Here is a 20148-nt window from a genome sequence, read left to right as displayed (position 1 = left end):
AGGTAACTGCAGAAGGCCTATATGCACATACGAGGCAGCTCCTACTTATAACAACCCAATCTCATTCATATATATATATCTAACCTACGCTTGAAACAATCAAGGGATCCAACTTATATTATGTTACTCAGTAATTGGTTCCACAAATCAACAACCATGTTCAAGTTCAAGTACGTTTATTGAGACAATAAAATACATCTCAAAAGGATAGAGTAGCTTAGGCTATTTCTACTCTCCTCTACTTCAAGTCCCTCAAGGGGCGCACAATTCCAGTGAGTACAAATCCACAAATCCCAGTACAAGAATCACATTTAACATTGCAGGTTAATATAGTAAACATAGCATATACGTGCTACACTCTTCCTTCTTCGTAACTCTTCCTTGACAGATGTAATACACCCATAATCTTTTTATCAAGATTGCATCAACAGCACTTTATCATAATCAAAGCTTTTGATACAGTGCCACATGAAAGACTGATTAAAAAGATAGAGGCTCATGGTATTGGAGGTACTATATTAAGTTGGATTAGGGCATGGCCATTTACCAAAGGAAACATAGAGCTAATATAAATGGGTTTAAGTCAGACTGGGAAAATGTTGTAAGTGGAGTGCCTCAAGGCTCTGTCCTGGGACCTCTGTTGTTTATAATATATATAAATGATTTAGATTCAGGTTCGAGTAGCAACATTTTGTAAATTTGCCGATGATACAAAAATCGGCAGAGATATAAACACGGAAAAAGACTCATTATCACTTCAAGCCGATCTAAATAGGGGTTTGAAATGGTCAAAAGATTGGCAGATGCAGTTTAATGCTGATAAATGTTTTGAGGTTAAGTAATGGTGATAGAGTTACAAGATACGAGCTAGATAGTGTTGAGATTGTGAAAAGGATCTAGTAAGGGAACTATCAGGGGAAAGCGCCAAGCCGTTACGAGTATATAGCACTTTGAAGGGGATCAGGATAAGGATTTGGGATGGAACGGGGGAAAGGAACGGTGTCCAACCACTTAGACGGTCGGGGATTGAACGCCGACCTGCATTAAGCGAGATGTCATTACTTCTTTCCTTATTCCTATACTTATCAATACTATAGTAGGCATCTTTCAGTCTCGGGAGACTATGGAGATGCGCTCTGGTTGTCAAGGCTGGAGTGTCCTCTCCAGGGCGCAAAACTTGGGTAGGTAGATATGGAGGAGAAGCTGTTACCCATGCAGCAGGTCCCCTCTCTCCACGTTGCTGAAATTATCCAATGGAAAGGCAAAGGCCAATACACATGGTTCCAGCACCGTCGCAGGAGCTGCCAGAACGAGGTCGAAGTCAACAACGAACTGCCTTAGGGGCTCCAACTCCGGATTTTTCCTCGAGGTTGTCTCCTGAAGCCTTTCCCAAAAAAAGGGTATGGCCGCAAGGCAGCGGAGGTTTAAAATAAGGGTTTCCCTTCCCCAAGATGGGCTGCCTTCCCAGGCTATCGAGTCCCATCTACCCGGAGCAGCTGGTTTTAAGGCGCCAGAGGCACGTCCTCGCCCCTTCAAGTCCGCATATATACACCTGTCAGTAAAAGCAGTTCCGCCGGACTTAAAGACTAATCCACCCGTGCAGGCCAGGAGTTGGACTTGGTTGTCAGAGGCTATTTGAGACGCACGCCGTATGGGAGCTTTTTATAGGTCATGGGAGCTTGTCCCCTATTACCACCCCTTGGAACCAACTTATCTTATCAATAAGTTGACAGTAATACATAATTATCTAAGGTGTAGGCGTGCGGCATGCTTCATAATTTACACTTCTTATCTTTTTCACTAACATCAACACCGTATCGCCAGATATATTTGGATCCTCCTCTCTTAATATCTTGTAAATTGAATCCTTCCAAGTAAACTTTTCTGTCCGAGGCTCACTTCGCTTATCTCATCACCCGCCTCATTCATCAGTGTTCCCACATGTGAAGGGATTCACATGAATCTTGCTTTATACCCATTTTTCCTAATGTCTTAACATTCTCTCTACACTCAATCGTAATATTCTCGTATACTGATCGTCTGCTATCTAAAGACTCCAACGCTCCTCTATTGTCCATAAAGAAACGGGTATTTTTTTTTTACCAGATTTGACTACTTCCTGTAATCCTGTTAATACACCTCGATTAGGGCATGGCTATACCAAAGAAAACAGAGAGTTAGTATAAATGGGTTAGTTATATATAAATGATTTAGATTCAGGTTTGAGTAGCAACATTTGCAAATTTGCCGATGATACAAAAATCGGTAGGAAAATTAACACAGAAGAAGACTCACTGTCACTTCTAGTCGATCTAAATAGGGTTTTGAGATGGTCAAAAGATTGGCAGATGCAGTTTAATGCTGATAAATATAAACTTTTGAGGCTAGGTAATGATGATAGAGTTACAAGATACGAACTAAATGTGTTGAGATTGCGAAGTCGGATTGCGAAAGGGATCTGGGAGTTATGATAAGTAAGAATTTAAAACCAAAGGATCAATGCATGAATATTCGTAATAAGGCAAATAGGACACTGGGATTTATTAATCGACGTGTTAGTAACAAGACACCTGGTGTGGTTCTTCAGCTATATCTTGCTCTGGTTAGGCCCCATTTAGATTATGCAGTTCAGTTTTGGTCGCCGTATTATAGAATGGATATAAATTCACTTGAACGTGTCCAGCGTAGGATGACTAAGTTAATTCCCCCAAATTAGAAACCTGTCATATGAAGAGAGATTAACAAAGTTTAAATTGTATTCACTGGAAAGGCGAAGAGTTAGGGGTGACATGATAGAAGTTTACAAGTGGATGTTGTTGTTGTTGTTGTTATAGATTCAGCTACTCGGAACAAGCTCCAAGTAGCACGGGCTATGGTGAGCCCGTAGTGGACTTACCTGGCACAGGAGCGATGCGTGATGATCAAAACAAGTGGATGAATGGACATAACAAAGCGAATATTAATAGGGTATTAAAAGTATCAACGCAAGACAGAACACGGAACAATGGGTATAAATTGGATAAGTTTAGATTTAGGAAAGACTTGGGTAAATACTGGTTCGGTAACAGGGTTGTTGATTTGTGGAACCAATTACCGCGTAACGTGGTGGAGGTGGGGTCCCTCGATTGTTTCAAACGTGGGTTGGACATGTTGGGACTGGAGTGGGAGTGGGTGGTTACAAATAGGAGCTGCCTCGTATAGGCCAATAGGCCTCTTGCAGTTACCTTTGTTCTTATGTTCTTATTACAACCTCTGAAGGAATGGCATGCTGTGGAAAGTATTTTTTTTATTATTATTATTTTCTACCACAGAGGTAGCCACACATTTACAATGTTAACCACCATACATACATTTTCTTCTGTCCTCCATGGACAGGGTGAGAGTCCATGTGCTACTGGCTCCCGTAGTAGTCTGATGGCAGATTTTTATTGGGTGATGATGGGCTTGAGGTTGCAGTGGTAGAACCCCAAGCATGCACAGATACCGTATGTAAGATAGGGGATAGATTAGCGTGTAGTATCACGAGAGGAGAGCAGAGTTTGGAACATAATATGTGATTTTAGAAAGTATACCGATAGTTTGTTAAACTTTTTTGGTTATGTGTTGTATATGGGTGCTGAAGTTGAGTCTCTTGTCTATGTATAGGCCAAGGAACTTTCCATCATTTTTATTGCTGACGTTAACATTGTCTATCTGAAGCTGAATTTTATTTTCATTAATGGTATATTTAAGAGCTACAAGCATTTTACCCCAAGAGTGTAACACTTATATGCTGTGTTTACTATATTAACCTGCTATATGAAATGTGATTCTTGTACTGGGATTTGTGGATTTGTACTCACTGGATTTGTGCGCCCCTTGAGGGACTTGAAGTAGAGGAAAGCAGAAATAGCCTAAGTTACTCTATCCCTTTGAGATGTATTTTATTGTCTCAATAAACGTACTTGAACTTGAACCTTGGGTTTTGGTAAAATGAGAATGAATCTGATTGGAGAAATGAGGTGACTGAGGCACCACAGGGGTCCATTTTGGGACCAATTACTTTTGTCATAACCATCAATGATATAAATGAGAATATTACAAACTACATCGTCAAATTTCCAGATGACGCTAAGATTTATGGTAAAGTGGGAAATTAAAATGCTATTGAAACCTTATAAAAATCTACATGAACACCACAAATGGTCGGCAGACTGGCAAATGTTTTTTAATATCGAAAAATGCAAGACTTTGCATGTGGGGCATAACATTCCACGTCACAATTACCAAATTAATAAGATTATCCTCCAGCAGATTGATGAAGAAAAGAACCTTGAAGACAAAATCCACCATTCAATGAAAATTACACAACAGGTAGGATCAGCAGTTAAAAAAAACTAACCAAACTATAGGAATAATCAAGCGTGCCTTTGACTTTAAGGAAAAAGAAGGTAGTGATTTAACTGGAGTTTAAACAAAAACAGAGAATCATTTTACCTACCTAATAAATTCCATGTAATTAACCTACCTTACAATCTAAATGTCAACCCATGTCTTGCTATTTTCAAACAATACTGGTTGTTGACCAAACGCTGTGCGTATTAGTGGCTTTAGGTATTTATTGTATGTGATAGCTCTATCTATAGTGAGTTAGTTTAGTTCATTTATTATGCACCCCATACCCATCTAGTGGGCGGTAGTGGAAAGGGTTACAGAGGCACATAATGGGCTCAGGGACTGAACCCCACAATTTATTTAGCTAAGCAAGTTACAATCTTGATGAGATTTGTGTGTACGTCTGATACCATACTACTTGTGAAGGAGGAAATGTATATAAACATATACATACCTCTCAGAATGTTTGGTAATATGTTTATTTGTGATGTGTGTCTATGTATATATTAACACGTTGTACTGAATGGGGTGAGAATAGCTTGAGCTACCTTATCCCTTTGTGTGTATTTTACCTCAATAAACTTATTTCAATTTCAATTTCAATCTTGATGAGCTAGTTACAAAATTCAGTATAAGTCGTCACATCAACAATGGGTTCGAGATTTATAAATCCAATGTTATGTTTGTAACTCATCTACCATGTATATACTTTTTCTTGAATAAACATTTTGATTTTTCGTTTAATTAGTTTTTTTTGCTAGACAAGGGATAGTGGGCCGTGACACTTGTGAGGATGTTATTGTTTACATTTTCAGTGTAGTGTGAGGAGTGTTGGTGGAGCCTCGGGCGGCACAGGTTGGCACTCACAGGCACGGTAATGTTGTGGGCTGTGTGGGGGGAGGGGGCGATTTAGGAATGTATTAAACATTAGTGATTATTAAAAACAAAAAGTATCCCGATTATACCTGAATGGTAAATTCAGTATCCTTGGATTTACAGTATATCAAAGATTCGATATTATGCATTAGTATCCAGGGCTTTTGTATTATTATTATTATTTATATATACAAGAGTTCTTACATTCTTGTACAGCCACCAGCTCGCATAGTGTTTTGGAGAAAGTCCTTAATCCTAATTTTCCTCGGAATACGACCCACTAAATAGTTTAACATCCAGGTACCCAGGGTCCGTCTAATTACCACAAGCTACCACAAGCTTCAGAAAGCTTCCTGGCAATACGTTAGTAATGAATAAATATGATATGTTAGGTTAGGCTAATCTAACCTAACCTAACCTAACCTATCCTATCCTAACGTATCCTAACCTAACCTAACCTAACTTAACCAAACCAAACCTAACCTAACCTAACCGACGCTTGGATCGTCGACTTGATTTGGCGTCACCAGCTTTTTATTTTCGCCTAATTTCTTAATAAAAAGATACTTTTTCAGATTAAAATTATGTTTTTTCGTGTTGTACATTCAGCACCAACATTATAATGAGTAAATATATCATATTTATTCATTACTAACGTATTGCCAGGAAGCTTTCTGAAGCTTGTGTAGCTTGTGGTAATTAGACGGACCGGGTACCCATTGTACTGTTGGGTGAACAGAGGCTACACTTAAGGACTGGCGTCCAGTACATCCTCCCCGGCCAGGATACGAAGCCAGGCCAAAGCGCTCGCAAAGTGCCAGGTGAGTGCTTTACCACTGCGCCACGGGAACTAAATACAGAGCTGGCTTCTTGTGTTCATCATGGCCACTAGAAAGATGATGGCCCTTAGGTAAATTCAGGTAATTTTTTTTCTCTATTAACTAGGGTCCTGACAGCACAGTGGTCTTCGTCACTGGCTCACGACAGAGAAAAATTTCATTTTCGCAGCAGCAAAGAAACATTTCCGCAGCAGCAAAGAAACATTTCCGCAGCAGCAAAGAAACATTTCCGCAGCAGCAAAGAAACATGTTTCGAAACATGTTTCGAAACATTGTTTTGAAGCATGAAACATGTTTTTGAAACATGAAATGTTTAAAAAATGAAAGATTTCATTTCACCGGATGACTCTTTTTACCTAGCAGTAAAATAGGTACCTGGGAGTTAGACAACTGTTGGAGTGGCTTGTACAGGCTTTCGGTTCCAGAGAACTGGGGAACCATTAGGTTAGGTAAGGATGAGATAGAATTGGCTTGGCTTACACAAAGAGTAGTGATGATGTAGTACTGTACTACAATATAGTTCCCGTTGGTTTTTTTCACACTTTATTACATATATAGCCGTTACTTTTGGGAATGGACTGAAAGTCACAGGAATCATACAAGATAAATAAATTCAATTACTAGGGGGCATAAATCCAATAATGTGAAATGAGATTAAAAGTAACATGAGAGTTGGGAACCTAGCAGATCAAGTGATTAAAGTCACAGACTCTGTGCTAATCTAGTGATATTTCACTAGTGAGAGCCATGCCAGGGGTTCAACGATAACTACCTCAGCCACAGCTACCCTCCTCATGCCCTTCATATCCCAGCATAGGTCAGCAATGATTTTACTGCATTATTGATATGCAAAAGACCTTCAATTTATTCTTGCAATGTGCACCTTTTTTACCACTTACAGCACTGCACCTATAATAACAGTAATAATAATAATAATAATAATAATAATAATAATAATAATAATAATAATAATAATACTGTAATACAGCATAATATTTTTGTTTTAAAAATACAATACCAGTACTGTACAGTGTTTATGTTGAGTATATACACTGGAAAATATATATACTGTATGTAACTATTTATATTTATCTGAATTTACCTAAGGGCCGCTATCTCTAGAAACCTTGATGGGGACAGGAAGCCGATACCTATCAATGGTCCTGCTTTGTTCCTGAGGATTTTTTCCAACTGGATTTTGAACTATAGTAATGTCTTGGTATTTAATTCTTGGTTGGAACTGTAGTAATGACTTGGTATTGTTAGTGTGTTAATTTTTTACAAGGCAACTAATTATGCAACGTAACTTTTGCAAGTCTTATAAACTAACACATAGGTTTACATAGTAACAATAGTTGACATTGAGCTAGAACAGAGGGAAAGATCACATGGCAAGGGTATAGATAGTGTCAGTAGTATTGGACCACCCACAGAAAGTCATATACACACACTGTATTGTTCCATTAATACATGTACAGTATTCTAAAACATGAATAAATATATATTTTTCAAATAATATTTATTAAAAAATGCATATTTAAAATACTGGAAGAATAAAGGTTTGAATAGAGATAAAACACTACGTCCCCATGGTGCAGTGGTAAAAACACTAGCTCGGAGCTTTGAGAACACTTTGGCCTGGGTTCGTATCAATCCTGGAGGATTGACTGGGTGCCAATCCTTAACTGTAGCCTCTGTTCACCCAGCAGTAAATGGGTACTGGGTTGTTAAACAATTTGGCGGGTCGTATTCCAGGGAAAATTAAGATTAAGGACCTGCCCAAAATGCTATGCATGCTAGTGGCTTTACAAGAATACAGGAATACAGCTTTACAAGAACTCTTGTATACAGTATATAAATAAATAAATAAAAAACTACTGTCTTGAGCAAGAAGCTTAATTGGTCCCTTTATCAATACTGTACCTCAGTCTCATGTTCGCTCTCAATAGGTGTATGTTTCTAATTGACAGTAAAGCTCATCCTGGATTCCCTGGACACTGCTGCATCACTTATGTGATTCCCACTTTGAGATGTGATTCACAAAGGACCACGTGCAAAAGGACTCAGCCTATGTCACCAAGTCAAAGGAGTCAAAGTATTAAGAAACTGTTGTTCCCTGGGTGCAGATATGCCAGCTCATCCCGTGTATGCTATTGGGGGTCTGTATCCCAGACGTCGTCAGCAAGCCTGGAAAGACCATGACAAAAACCTCATGTCTGGGGTAAGTGTCATTTTAGCTCATTTTAGCTTTAGTACTAGGCCTGATTAGTGGGTGTTGACAAGGCAGGCAGGGAGATATGTTGCCTTTAGGCCTACATTGCCTTTTTGTCAATGACTTATTTTATTGTACAACACTTGCAACAGTAAATACCCTCTTCTTGACCTAATCATTACATGAAATACACCATATACCTCTCAGTTGCTCATACCTACTCATCTATGCTAACATGAGGTGGTGGATGGGTATGATATCATACCTATTGTATGAAGTGTACGCCATTCATGACATCATTCTTTAGGCTTTTGTAGTATTTTGCTGTTGTATTGATTTAATCAGAGCTTGTTACTAAACCAATTCTTAAGAGATATCTAGTCTAACTACTGTAGTGTATAGTACAGTGCATAATGCAAATGTTACCGAATTTAAACAACAAATATTAATGTTATGGCATTCATTTGATATCTAATGCAGATCATCTGGCTATAAATATTGGATACACAAATGTTAGTCTAGGACTCTTGGTTTGCTGATGTTTTAAAAGATAACAAATAATCTTTGAAATCTTACACACATGGTAAATGTCTTACTGTACAGGTAGTGAGCACTGTGGTGATAGTGGTTGTGTGCGCGTGTATGAGCCAGCCACAGTGGTTCTGGCTCGATGGTGGGGGCTGCAGTACTCACAACATTGGCCTGTATATCTTCTTCCACTGCAGGACATTTCCAGCCGGTTGAAGGGAAGGACGTCACCTCATCCATGTCACATGTCATATATTACACAAATGGTGAAGGTATGCTTGTGCGCGCTATATTTTTAGAAATTAAAATTTGTCTCGTACTGACAACCATGTGTTTGATTTTTTTGTTCCATTATAATAATAATTGTATTATTTACAAAACACCGTACCAGATACAGTATGTAAATAATTTGTGCATAATAAACAGTAATGTATCTCTAAATTAACATAAAATAATAAATAATTTTGTTACAGTATTTTCACTCAGTATAATATTAGTTATGTAGATTTAAAATAAAAAATGACTTACTAGTCATTATACATTATTTATCAATTAACTGATGATAACTTGTATACAGTATAATATGTACAGTTTATGGAATTGTGCTCATGACATATCAGTACAGTAATTAGCCAGGCTCTTATGGCTGCTCTTTGAGCTAGAGACTAAATGGTCCACTCAGGTCTTAATTCACTTGTCAGGCTTTAGTTGTCTGTGACAGGTACTAAACCCTTTATTATGGCTTTGTGACATAGTTGAGCAGGGTAGACAGTGGACAGTAACTCGGTTCACCACTCAGCAACTGCTTATTAAAAGACAGTCATGAAACAAATCATCCAAGAATTCACTCTAGTACAAGATTTAATTGGAATTCTTAGGATACCTAGTTATCACTGCAAAGTATGGTACAGTACTGATGTACTGTAGCGGGTACCAGTAGCTACCTGGATACCACTAGATGGCAGCAACAGTTATCAAAACTGAGTCAGTGAATAAGATTAGTAGCCTCCATTGGGACAGGAAGCTGCCAAAGGTCCCCTCCATTTGTCAAAGTAAGCTTGTCAAAGGTCCCTCCATTTGTCCTGATGATTTTTTCTAGCTGGATTTTAAAATTCAACACGGTTTTGGCATTTACAGCGTCTGCTGGTATTCAATTCATTGGGTTTATAACCATCTCCTATTTTTCAGTCCTACATGGTGGCTTGTTCGGGAGCCTGCAGCTCTCACTTTTCTGGCGGTCGTTGTTGTTTTAGATTCAGCTACCCGAAACAAAAAGTTTCAAGTAGCACGGACTATGGTGAGCCAGAAGTGGACTGTACTGGCAATCTTTCCATCTTTCTTTCAGTTTTCTGGCTTTCACTAGCTGGTTCGTGTGTGACGTCAGCAAGGGTGATAAGGGAAGTTTTGATGGCATCTTTTCTTCTACAAGATTTGGCGGTTCAGTTGTATTTGGAGTTAGATGAGACTACAACATACTGGTAATATAATGTACTTTTTGAGAGGATATTTTTGAGGTTCATATTCCAGCCCTTTTGGTCTTGTGTTGCCCAAGCTTGCTGTGGTAGCCTGGGCTACAAGTGTTGACTGCCATCTCCTCTGACTGTTGTGGTGGCCAGTGTTGCTATCTGTCTGGTGGCATCAAAGTAGCAGCTAGGTACTAATCAGTAGATTGCAGAGCGATAATTGGGTATCCTGGTGAGTCAATTATTGCTTGTAGGGGGTTCTTAGTGACTTTCTTTTTTTAATAAACGTTTGCTCGGTGGTTGATTGAGTTACATTCACTGTCCATTCTGCAACATGTAGCAAGTCTGCATGATACAGTAATTTGAAAAGTTATTGTCATGGTGGGACAACAAGTCACCTAGTCACATTTTTAAATTTCTAATTTCTTTTCAGAACTAAAGTTTTGTGTGACACCAGAAATTGTGGCACTGATGCGTATTGTCATAGGCCTGATATTTGTGATCATTTGCTCTTCGCTGGTCCAGATGTTGCTTGATATCAGTGGCCCCTCGGGTAGTATCTTGAAGTGCTTCAGAAAAAATGCTGTAGCAGGCATATTTTCTGGTAAGGGTTGTTATAGATCAAGATCTATCTTTTGAATTATATATATATCCAGCATTTATATTTCCATGAGGAGCCATATTTCTGGCAATTGGTGGCAATCTTTTATAATGATTTCCATGAATGTACAGTACTTTTTGATGGAAGATTGTTGTATTATTATACAGTATTGTTGTATGTGTTAGAGTGTTACTTCATTACAGCCTTGATTGATTACAGTGTTGGTTTGTGTTGTGTGTGTTGGAGTGTGTTACTACATCACAACCTTGATTGAGACACAGCAAGAAGCCACTAAACCTGTCATTGGCCCTTTGGCTGTGGCCCGTGTACAGGTCAAGTTGGACGTGGGATTTTATCTTCTCATATTTGCAGGTATGATGCCATGAATGAATATTTAATCTTTGACACCTGTTATTTGCAAGTTTACTTAAGACCTTCTTTAAGAGTATTTAATGGACTAAGATGAAACGCTAGTAGTACAGTGGAACCTCGAGTAACGAATTTAATCCGTTCCGGTGCCGTGATCGTCATGTGAAACGGACGTCATACAAAACGACTGTCCCCATTGACAATAACGGAAATCAAATTAATCTGTTCTACCACCGAAAAACATCAATATGATATTTGATGTTTTAAATAATGTAGAAGCCAACCTTACATACACTGAACAAACCTTTATGACATTTTTCTTTCTTCAAATTTGTTCAAATTTTTTTTTTCAGGTGTCTTATAGCAAAAGGTTCGTTCGGTGTTTGGCAGGTAGGCTGCTCCATGTTTCTTAAATAAAAAAAAAAAAAAAAAAAAACAGTTGAAACAATTTAAAAAATGGATAAATGCCATAAAGGTTCATTCAGTGTTTGTCGGGTAGGCTGCTTCATTATGACAATCTTTCTTTGTTTCAAATGTGTTCCATTTGTTTTGTATTTTTCATTTACGTCTCAATCATGGAGCAGCCTACCCGACAAACACTGAATGAACCTTTATGGCATTTGTCCATTTTTCAAATTGTTTCAACTATTTTTTATTTATTTTTTTAATTTAAGAAACATGGAGCAGCCTACCTGCCGAACACAGAATGAACCTTTTTGACATTTGTTGTATTTCAAAAAATTTCATTTCTTTTTTCTACAAAAAAGTCATTGCTTTGGAACCTCTTAGCAGTCACCCCTTTATATCCCAGCATCATTAGCATCTTTAAACAAAAACAACTGAATATATTTGCATTGTCGGAGGCGTCTGAGAATGTACGAGAAGCAGCGCGATCCCACCGTGTGGTCTTGTCGTCATTCAAATGAGTGGTCGCCATACGAGACGAATTGTCGGCTATCTGGGCGATCGTTACCCAAAATGCTCGCCATTTGAGGCGATCGTCACTCGAGGTTCTACTGTGCCTAATTTTTCCTTGGGCACCACCAGTATTTCAAGGGGTTGTCAGGGGGGAGGGGGGGTGTAAAATGCAAGAATGTGAACTAAAAAGTGCACACTACACTCCTTTTAGAAAAATCAGAAAAGCACCCATAGCAAATATTGCATTTTAGCTTTGAAAAAAGTTTGTGAATCCATAAATTCTTACAAACTAAACCTGGGAAAAGTAAGGGTTTATTGTATAAATTAAAAAATGATTCTTAACTTCATGATTGTATCCATTGGTGATTGCTATAGGGTACCACATTGCTACCGGCATTCAGTCAATTCATGCGTGGTGGACCAGTGGTACAATCCTTTGATCTAGATGGTAAATGACATTTCTGTTTGATAATCTTTTCCTAAAACTTGCCATTTCCAAGATCATTTGCCTTGAGAAAACATTAAGCATTAAGTATGGGTACAGGAGTGTGTAACCCAAAAATGGTTGTGTAAAATTAAAAATATTCTTAATATAAATTTGACAAAACCTGTAGTATAAACAATGTCTTATATCTGGGAACTGATTTACGAATGTTTTGGAATTTGAAGAGTAACAAAGCATACATTTAATATTTGAATCTCTAATTATTGTTGCACTCTCCTGCAGATGTATTAGTGAGCCATATTACACAAGAACACAAGATATTACACAAGAACACAAGAAAATGTAATAAGCAGTCAATCAGCCAAGTAGCTGAATGATAGCTTATTCTAGTCAGCACACATTCATATGAACATACAATTTAACTACTTTACCATTATCTTAAGGTTATCTTGAGATGATTTCGGGACTTAGCGTCCTCGACCAGGCCTTCTGTTTGTTACACACTCTCAGGAAGCAGCCTGTAGAAGCTGTCTAATTCCCAGGTACCTATATAATGCTATGTGAACAGGAGCATCAGGGTGAAACAAACTCTGCCATTTGTTTCCGCCTCCACTGGAGATCAAACTCGGAATCTTGGGACTACGAATCCCGAGCGCTGTCCACTCAGCTGTCAGGCCTCCAGCTTAAATCATTACTACAGTTAAGGTGCACTGCTATTTCTAACTCAGAATGTCAACTTAATTTTCCTTGCTTGCTCACCGGTATTAGAGTACTGTACCATTTTGTGAACTGAATGACTGCAATTCGATCCAACAACAGACTTGGTCAAGAAGCTGGAAATCTAAATACTGTAGCATCTTTTTCGTAAAATTTGACAGTGAAACAAATTAAGTTGATTCACTGTTGTGTATTTTTTAAATTTAATATTAAATATATTTAAGCACTAATGTCTTTTTACATGATTTTCTTAGGTGGTATGTCAGTTCTAGCTGTGGGTTGTAGCTGGCTCCGCCCAGCACATCTGTTCCCTGAAGCAGATTCTGCTCCTTTGATGGAAGACTGGGGAGGCCTTGAAGGATTAGAAACTTTCTCAGTCCCACCTGGCAGTTCATTGTCTTCTCACATTCCATACTTAAGTGACCTCGAGCCTCCACCACCTGTGGAGGGGCATCCTCCTCCTCCGTACACTCCATAATTGACTTGCGACTTGTACTGAAGAATGTGTTTATATTGAGAGTAGAAGGGTATAGCATATTAGCATACTGTAAACAAACCATTATACCAGCCTTAATGAAAATGCAATATATAATGTACATAGTAACAGAACATGTAACACAAACTACTATGAATGAGCACGCTGTGATTTTAAGGATATTTCTTGCTTCCTATAAGTGACACTAGTTCTTAAATATTAGCATGTGAAGATCAATAACTAGCATATGCTTGCATGCAAGTATTGTGGTCATTGCAGATTTCAAGGTGTTACAGCAAGCATAATATTTTATTTAAAACAAATAGACTAATCACTGAAATTTCATGATTGTACGTCTTTCTCACTGTTATCACTTTTATTATATTCCAGGAATTGATTTTCCATCTCAAGATGTTCATCTGTTATTTTTATTTAAAGAGATTTCTTTTGATATCTAGCTATATGTATGTATGCTTCTGTATATGCACGCATGTATTTGTATATGTGTGTGAGAGAATGAGGCCGAGAAAGTCCAAGAGTAAGGCCAAGAAACTGCATGAGAGGGGCAGAGAAAGTGCACGAGAGGGGCAGAGAAAGTGCACGAGAGGGGCAGAGAAAGTGCACAAGAGGGGCAGAGAAAGTGCACGAGAGGGGCAGAGAAAGTGCACGAGAGGGGCAGAGAAAGTGCACGAGAGGGGCAGAGAAAGTGCACGAGAGGGGCAGAGAAAGTGCACGAGAGGCAGAGAAAGTGCACAAATGGCAGAGAAAGTGTACGAGAGGGGCAGAGAAAGTGTGAGAGAGGCAGAGAAAGTGTGAGAGGCAGAGAAAGTGCACAAGAGGCAGAGAAAGTGCACAAATGGCAGAGAAAGTGCATGAGAGGGGGCAGAGAAAGTGCACGAGAGGGGCAGAGAAAGTGCGTGAGAGAGGCAGAGAAAGTGCACAAGTAGCACCTATGCTTGTTAAAAATTGCTAGATATTTTGCCTTCCTTGCTACTTTTTGTTTAAGTGGACTTAAGTGCAATGGAACTGACAACGAGGCCTTCATGAATATAAACCATGTTGTGTGTTCATATGGATGCATGGCAGTAGACAACTGTTTGAGGGTGAGGATTTGTAAGACAAATATCAGTAATAATTCATTGTGTTGAGGGGCAGGCAGCCAGAATGAATGAATGAATGTATGTATGTATGTATGTTAGGCTTATATTGAGGTCCCCTTCCCTCAAGGTTGAACTACTGACCCTCCCCAGAATGCAACCCCATAACAAGCCGACTGACTTCTGGGTACAGTACCTATTACTGCTATGTGAACAGGTGCATTAGGTGATAGGAAATGCACCCAACCATTTCTGTCCCTCCTGGGATTTGAACCCAGAATTCCCGATTGTGATTCAAGAATGAACCTGACTGTATAAATGTTTACATTGTAGTTTCAGAAAGTGAAGATTTGAGACCAGATTAATGGAAATGCTAGTCCTTGAGGGTGAAAATTTGCAAGACTAAATTATGTTGTCAAATTCAGATGACAATACTTTTGTTTCATGCATATAAATACAGTACATATCTCTCTAGGTTCATTTTCACATCCTCTATGCTTCTGGAGCTTTATTTCTTTCATGGGTGGCCTCAGAGAGAGACTCTTAACCACTCCAGAAAGACTGCAGTTCCATCATGAGACAAAAGTTATTACATTAGCTACCATTCCAGTAAATACTCGGAGCTTTATACAGTGGAACCTCGTATTACGAATGCCCCCTTTTTATGAACTTTTCGGGTTACGAGTCCAATTTCTTCGTAAAATCCGAATTGGGTTACAAACTTTGCCTCGGGTAACGGAGTTTGTTGATAAGCATATGGCCGACCTAGCGCGTGGTGGCACGGCGACTGCGCCTCAGTTTACCAGTGTCTCCTGCCTAGACAATCATGCTTGAATTCTTTGTAAAGAATTTCAGTTTTTTTTTTTTATTTTTGGGTATTTGAACATAAAAATTATTATTATATATCTCGCCATGGGTCCCAAGAAAGCCAGTGGTAAAGTTCAAGCCAAGAAAACACATGTGAGAATGACCATAGAGGAGAAACAAGAGATCATTCGTAAATGTGAAAATGGTACACGGGTTGTTGAATTAGCTAGGCAGTACAACAAATCTGTCAACGATATGTACTGTAATTGCTAAGAAAAAGGACATTATGAGTACTAAAGTGGTAAAAGGTGTACAGTATCAACAATCACGAAACAAAGAACACAAACACTTGAAGATGTTGAAAAGTTATTATTAATTTGCATACACGACAAGGAGTTAGGAGGTGATAGCGTTTCAGAGGCCATCATTTGTGAGAAAGCAAGGCAATGGCATGAAGACCTTTTAAAGAAAACCCCTGGAATGAGTGATGCAGATACGAAAGAGTTTAAGGCGAGCAGGGGATGGTTTGAGAAATTGAGAAAAAGGAGTGGCATTCATAATGTTGTGAGTGTTGTGTATTATGAGCTGGTGGATGAACACAGCGAAGAACTGACCACCGAAGAACTCCTAGCCTTTCACAAGAAGTAGCAACAAGAGGCAGCTGAGGAAATTTCTTCAGGGGAGGAAGAGGCAGTACATAATGGCCCTTCCTCAGCAATTAAGAAGTACTGTAGTGTAGACTATGGGAAGAAATGCAAACTTTTGATTAAATGACTCGTCCAGAGTAAGCTGTAGTAGGCCGCTGCCTTAACCTTTTTAATGACACAAGTTCAAGTTCAAGTATGTTTATTGAGACAAGAAAGAAATACATCTCAAAGGGATAGAGTAGCTTAGGCTATTTCTACCACCCAATTTAATGACACTGTGATGCCTCACTACAGACAAGTGTTACAACGTATGGAAAAACAAGTCTCTGTGGAAAGATTTTTAGTAAGAAAAACAAGCAGCGAGCCACAAGCAGGTCCTAGTAGTATGCAGGCAAAATGTGGGAGAGTACCCCAGAGAAGTCATCACTGCCTGATGTTATAATGGAAGGGGACTCCCCCTTCCAAACATTAACACCTTTTCCCCCCCACCATCTTTCATATGCCAACAAGTCATCGATAAAGGTAATTAATAACTTGTACATACTTTAGTACGAAAGATTTTGATGAATTAGGTATAAAATTACGTTGAGATTAATATTTTTGGGTGTGTGGAACGGATTAATTCAATTTACATCATTTCTTATGGGAAAATTCTCTTCAAGTTATGAACCGTCTCTGGGAACGGATTAAATTCGTAAGTTGAGGTACCACTGTACAGTGTTGCATTTTTTATTATACACGAAAACATTGTAATAAATTTTTCAATGAAGATAAATTCAGCTTTGATATATATTGTGTATATCAAAAGGCATTTTGAAAAATGTTGAGACTAATACTTGTTTAGTCTTTGTATTGTAACTTGTGTGTACAATGTTACCTTCCTTGTCTATTAAGTTTCATGATTATCAAGTCATACTTCTGTAATTTTGATGCTTTGTTCTCATTAGAAACTTATGTTTTAATTTCTGTTAAAAGTGTGATGGAGTACAAAATATTTGCTAAGTGATGTAACATTATGGCTGGGCTTGACACCTGCACTCACTTGTACTAGAGAAACACTCATGTAGGGGAAAGTTAAATATTGCTTGGATATTACCTTGGAAAATCTGTGTGCAAGCCATCCAACAGGACGTGGCTGATGGATCCCTCTTGGATGTGCAGGGACTATTAAAAACCATAAGGAGAGTCCTGGCACCAACAGTCAAATTACTGCTTAAGAGTATGACAATGTGGCACTTGCTCATGTTATTGTGAGCAAGCTCCACCTTTGAGAAGTCTGTGGTGTTACTGTTATCCCTGGAAACACAAACCGAAACTCTCTATTTTCCGCTTGTTACAACTTGTAATAAAGTTGTTACATCTTGGCTTAACGTGTTTATGACGTATTAGAACGTTACAACTTGCTATATTGTTTGTTATAACTGGTTAGGTGGTGTTAAAACTTGTTCGAACGTTGTACCAACGTCATAGTTTTGGTGTGTGTTTGGCGGGATTACATTCATTTCATGAATGAGAGGACCTAAGCTTACATCTTGGGCAGCATGAGAGAATTGGACACCATTCCTTTACTCTTGTGTACAAAGCTCATAAGTGCAGATCTTGATGTATAACTTCAGTATTGGTGGATCGTGTTCTGGGTGAAAATATGGTTCACAATAACCTAACTGGTTGCAGTACCCAACCTGAATCTCAACATTAAAAAATCACATTAAAGTGTCATAGTAAAAGCGCAAGGTCAACAAATAAATAGATGATAAACCCTGAAACAATGTCACAGATACTATGAAGTGCTAACAAATCACCAAAATATGTCACAGTGCTACTGTAATCATGGTTGACCATGTAACTATGGTTAAGAATTTTGTTAACTATTTTCCCCCATTCTATCAATTAAAGGGATTTATTTTGTATGCATAGGGGGTACATGTCTACAAATTATTTTGGCAGTGCAGAGCTCTCCTGAATAACCCAAAAATATACTGTATATACACTGTATAATATCTACCAAAAGTATTAATGTTCATTGGAAATTCAGTTAAATATATTGTAATGTTTCAATGTATGATCTTGTTGCTGTTGTAGCTTTAGCACAGGTAGCTTTGATTTATTGCATGTCATTTTTGTAACATGGAAGCATTGGGATTTATTTGACACTGAACAAAATTGTAAGTTTTGTTGATATTCAGAGGTAATAGGCGGAAGTTTGTTGTGTAACTCGGGATATACATGATGTATGGTTACTGCAGTAAGTATTGATTAAAATGGAACATTGATTTATTAATGCCTTAGTAACGGTTATTTTTTCATTGTCAAACAACTGGAACAAATGTATAAGTCAGCACTAATGGCATCATAGTACTGTAGGTTTGTGACCTGTGTTCAATTTGTGAAACACAGTACTGTACTGTACAGCATAAGTACCGGGGTATCTATTCTAAACAAAATATGTAGCATACAAAATCACTTACTGTAATTACGTATTATAATTTTGTATATATTGTATATTCATGAATACAGTATATATATATATATATATATATAGGTAAAATTTATTAGAAGAGAATTTTATACATTCCATATTCTACAAATAATTATGATAAGGGGATTTAGCTGGAGGATTAAATTCAAGATACAATAGTAATATATTACCACATGTATATCTTATGTTTATTAAAATTATTTAGATTGCCATTTTTTTTTGCTTATACACTAGTGCACTTAACTGTAACAATGTATCAATACACTGTCATTTAAATGAGTGGATTATACACAGTGGGCACAATATTTACCTGAATTTGCCTGATGGCCACCATCTCTCTCTCTAGTGACCTTGATGAGAACTGGAAGCTGGCAACTTGTCAAAGGTTTCCACCATTTGCCCTAATTATTTTATCCAGCTGGATTTCTAACCACAGCAACATTTTGGCATTTATGGCTTTAGCTGATGGGCAGTTCCATGAGCTTATTACCCTATAGGTGAAAAAGCATCTCATGTTATGTCCTGCATTGTGACTTGTTGAGCTTGAAGTTGTTGCTCCTTATATGTGTTACATTTGACCTTTAAAATGTCGTAAAAATGGATCAATATCCTTCAAATTGTTCAGTATTTTAAGAGTTTCTATAAGGTCAGTCCTGTCATGTCTGTCTTGCAGTGTTGTTATCCTTGTGGTCCTCAACTGATCCTGGTATGAGACAACTTAGTTATCAAATTTTTGTTACCTGTTGTTGAACTTTCTCTTGAAGCAGACATGTCCTTCTGAAGATGAGTACAGTAATGCTAATTCAAACTGAATCAACAGTATCAATGTCCCTTCAATACTGAATTAATGTTACACTTGAGATAGACTAACCAAGTGAAAGCAAATACCTAGAAGACAGTCTGGTTGAACAGTTTTAATTATATTCTGTAGTTTAAGACTACAGTCCTGCATTTGACTTTTATCAGATACAGGCAGTTCATCGAGTTTATAACTCTATAGGTGAAAAAGCATCTAGTGTCAAAAAGTGTGCATTTTTATGCAGATATAATTAATACTGTATGTATGGTATTACATGTAAACAGGCTTGGTTCAAGCAGGCATTTCAGAGAATAGTATCCCTATCTGTCTCTGGGCTGCCGTTCAAACTCTATCTTGTGGAGGTTCGGGGGATCAAAGGCCCCATGGCATCAAAGGCAAACCAGGCCTCCCGGTTTGTTGTCTGATCAGACTGTGGTCCAGGCTGTTGGAAGTGGCTTCATGTAGCCTGACGCATGAATCGTATTATGATGTGATTAGGCAT

The 20148-nt window shown here is 38.2% G+C and overlaps 2 protein-coding genes across 2 annotated transcripts; both read left to right on the top strand.

Moving 5' to 3' along the window:
* The first annotated feature begins 5148 nt into the window (after positions 1–5148).
* LOC123758492 (transmembrane protein 127) lies at positions 5149–19057 on the top strand. The gene is given in 7 exon segments (XM_069322640.1): positions 5149–5248; positions 8060–8310; positions 8905–9021; positions 9023–9101; positions 10726–10896; positions 11113–11265; positions 13597–19057. Coding segments are annotated over 6 exon segments (837 nt in total). The 5' UTR covers positions 5149–5248; positions 8060–8217; the 3' UTR covers positions 13821–19057.
* LOC138363669 (octapeptide-repeat protein T2-like) lies at positions 14334–14633 on the top strand. Its single transcript, XM_069323047.1, has one exon. The coding sequence runs from the start codon at positions 14334–14336 to the stop codon at positions 14631–14633; it is 300 nt and encodes a 99-aa protein (XP_069179148.1).
* Positions 19058–20148: the final 1091 nt, after the last annotated feature.

Source organism: Procambarus clarkii, chromosome 11, assembly GCF_040958095.1.
Source record: "Procambarus clarkii isolate CNS0578487 chromosome 11, FALCON_Pclarkii_2.0, whole genome shotgun sequence".
Lineage (NCBI taxonomy): Eukaryota > Metazoa > Arthropoda > Malacostraca > Decapoda > Cambaridae > Procambarus > Procambarus clarkii.
The sequence above is the reverse complement of the archived record's forward strand: the minus strand, read 5'-3'. Positions and strand labels throughout refer to the sequence as shown.

Bases quoted from the DNA above. Each gene is read 5' to 3' on its own strand.
- LOC138363669 (XM_069323047.1), top strand. From the start codon at position 14,334: ATGAGGCCGAGAAAGTCCAAGAGTAAGGCCAAGAAACTGCATGAGAGG.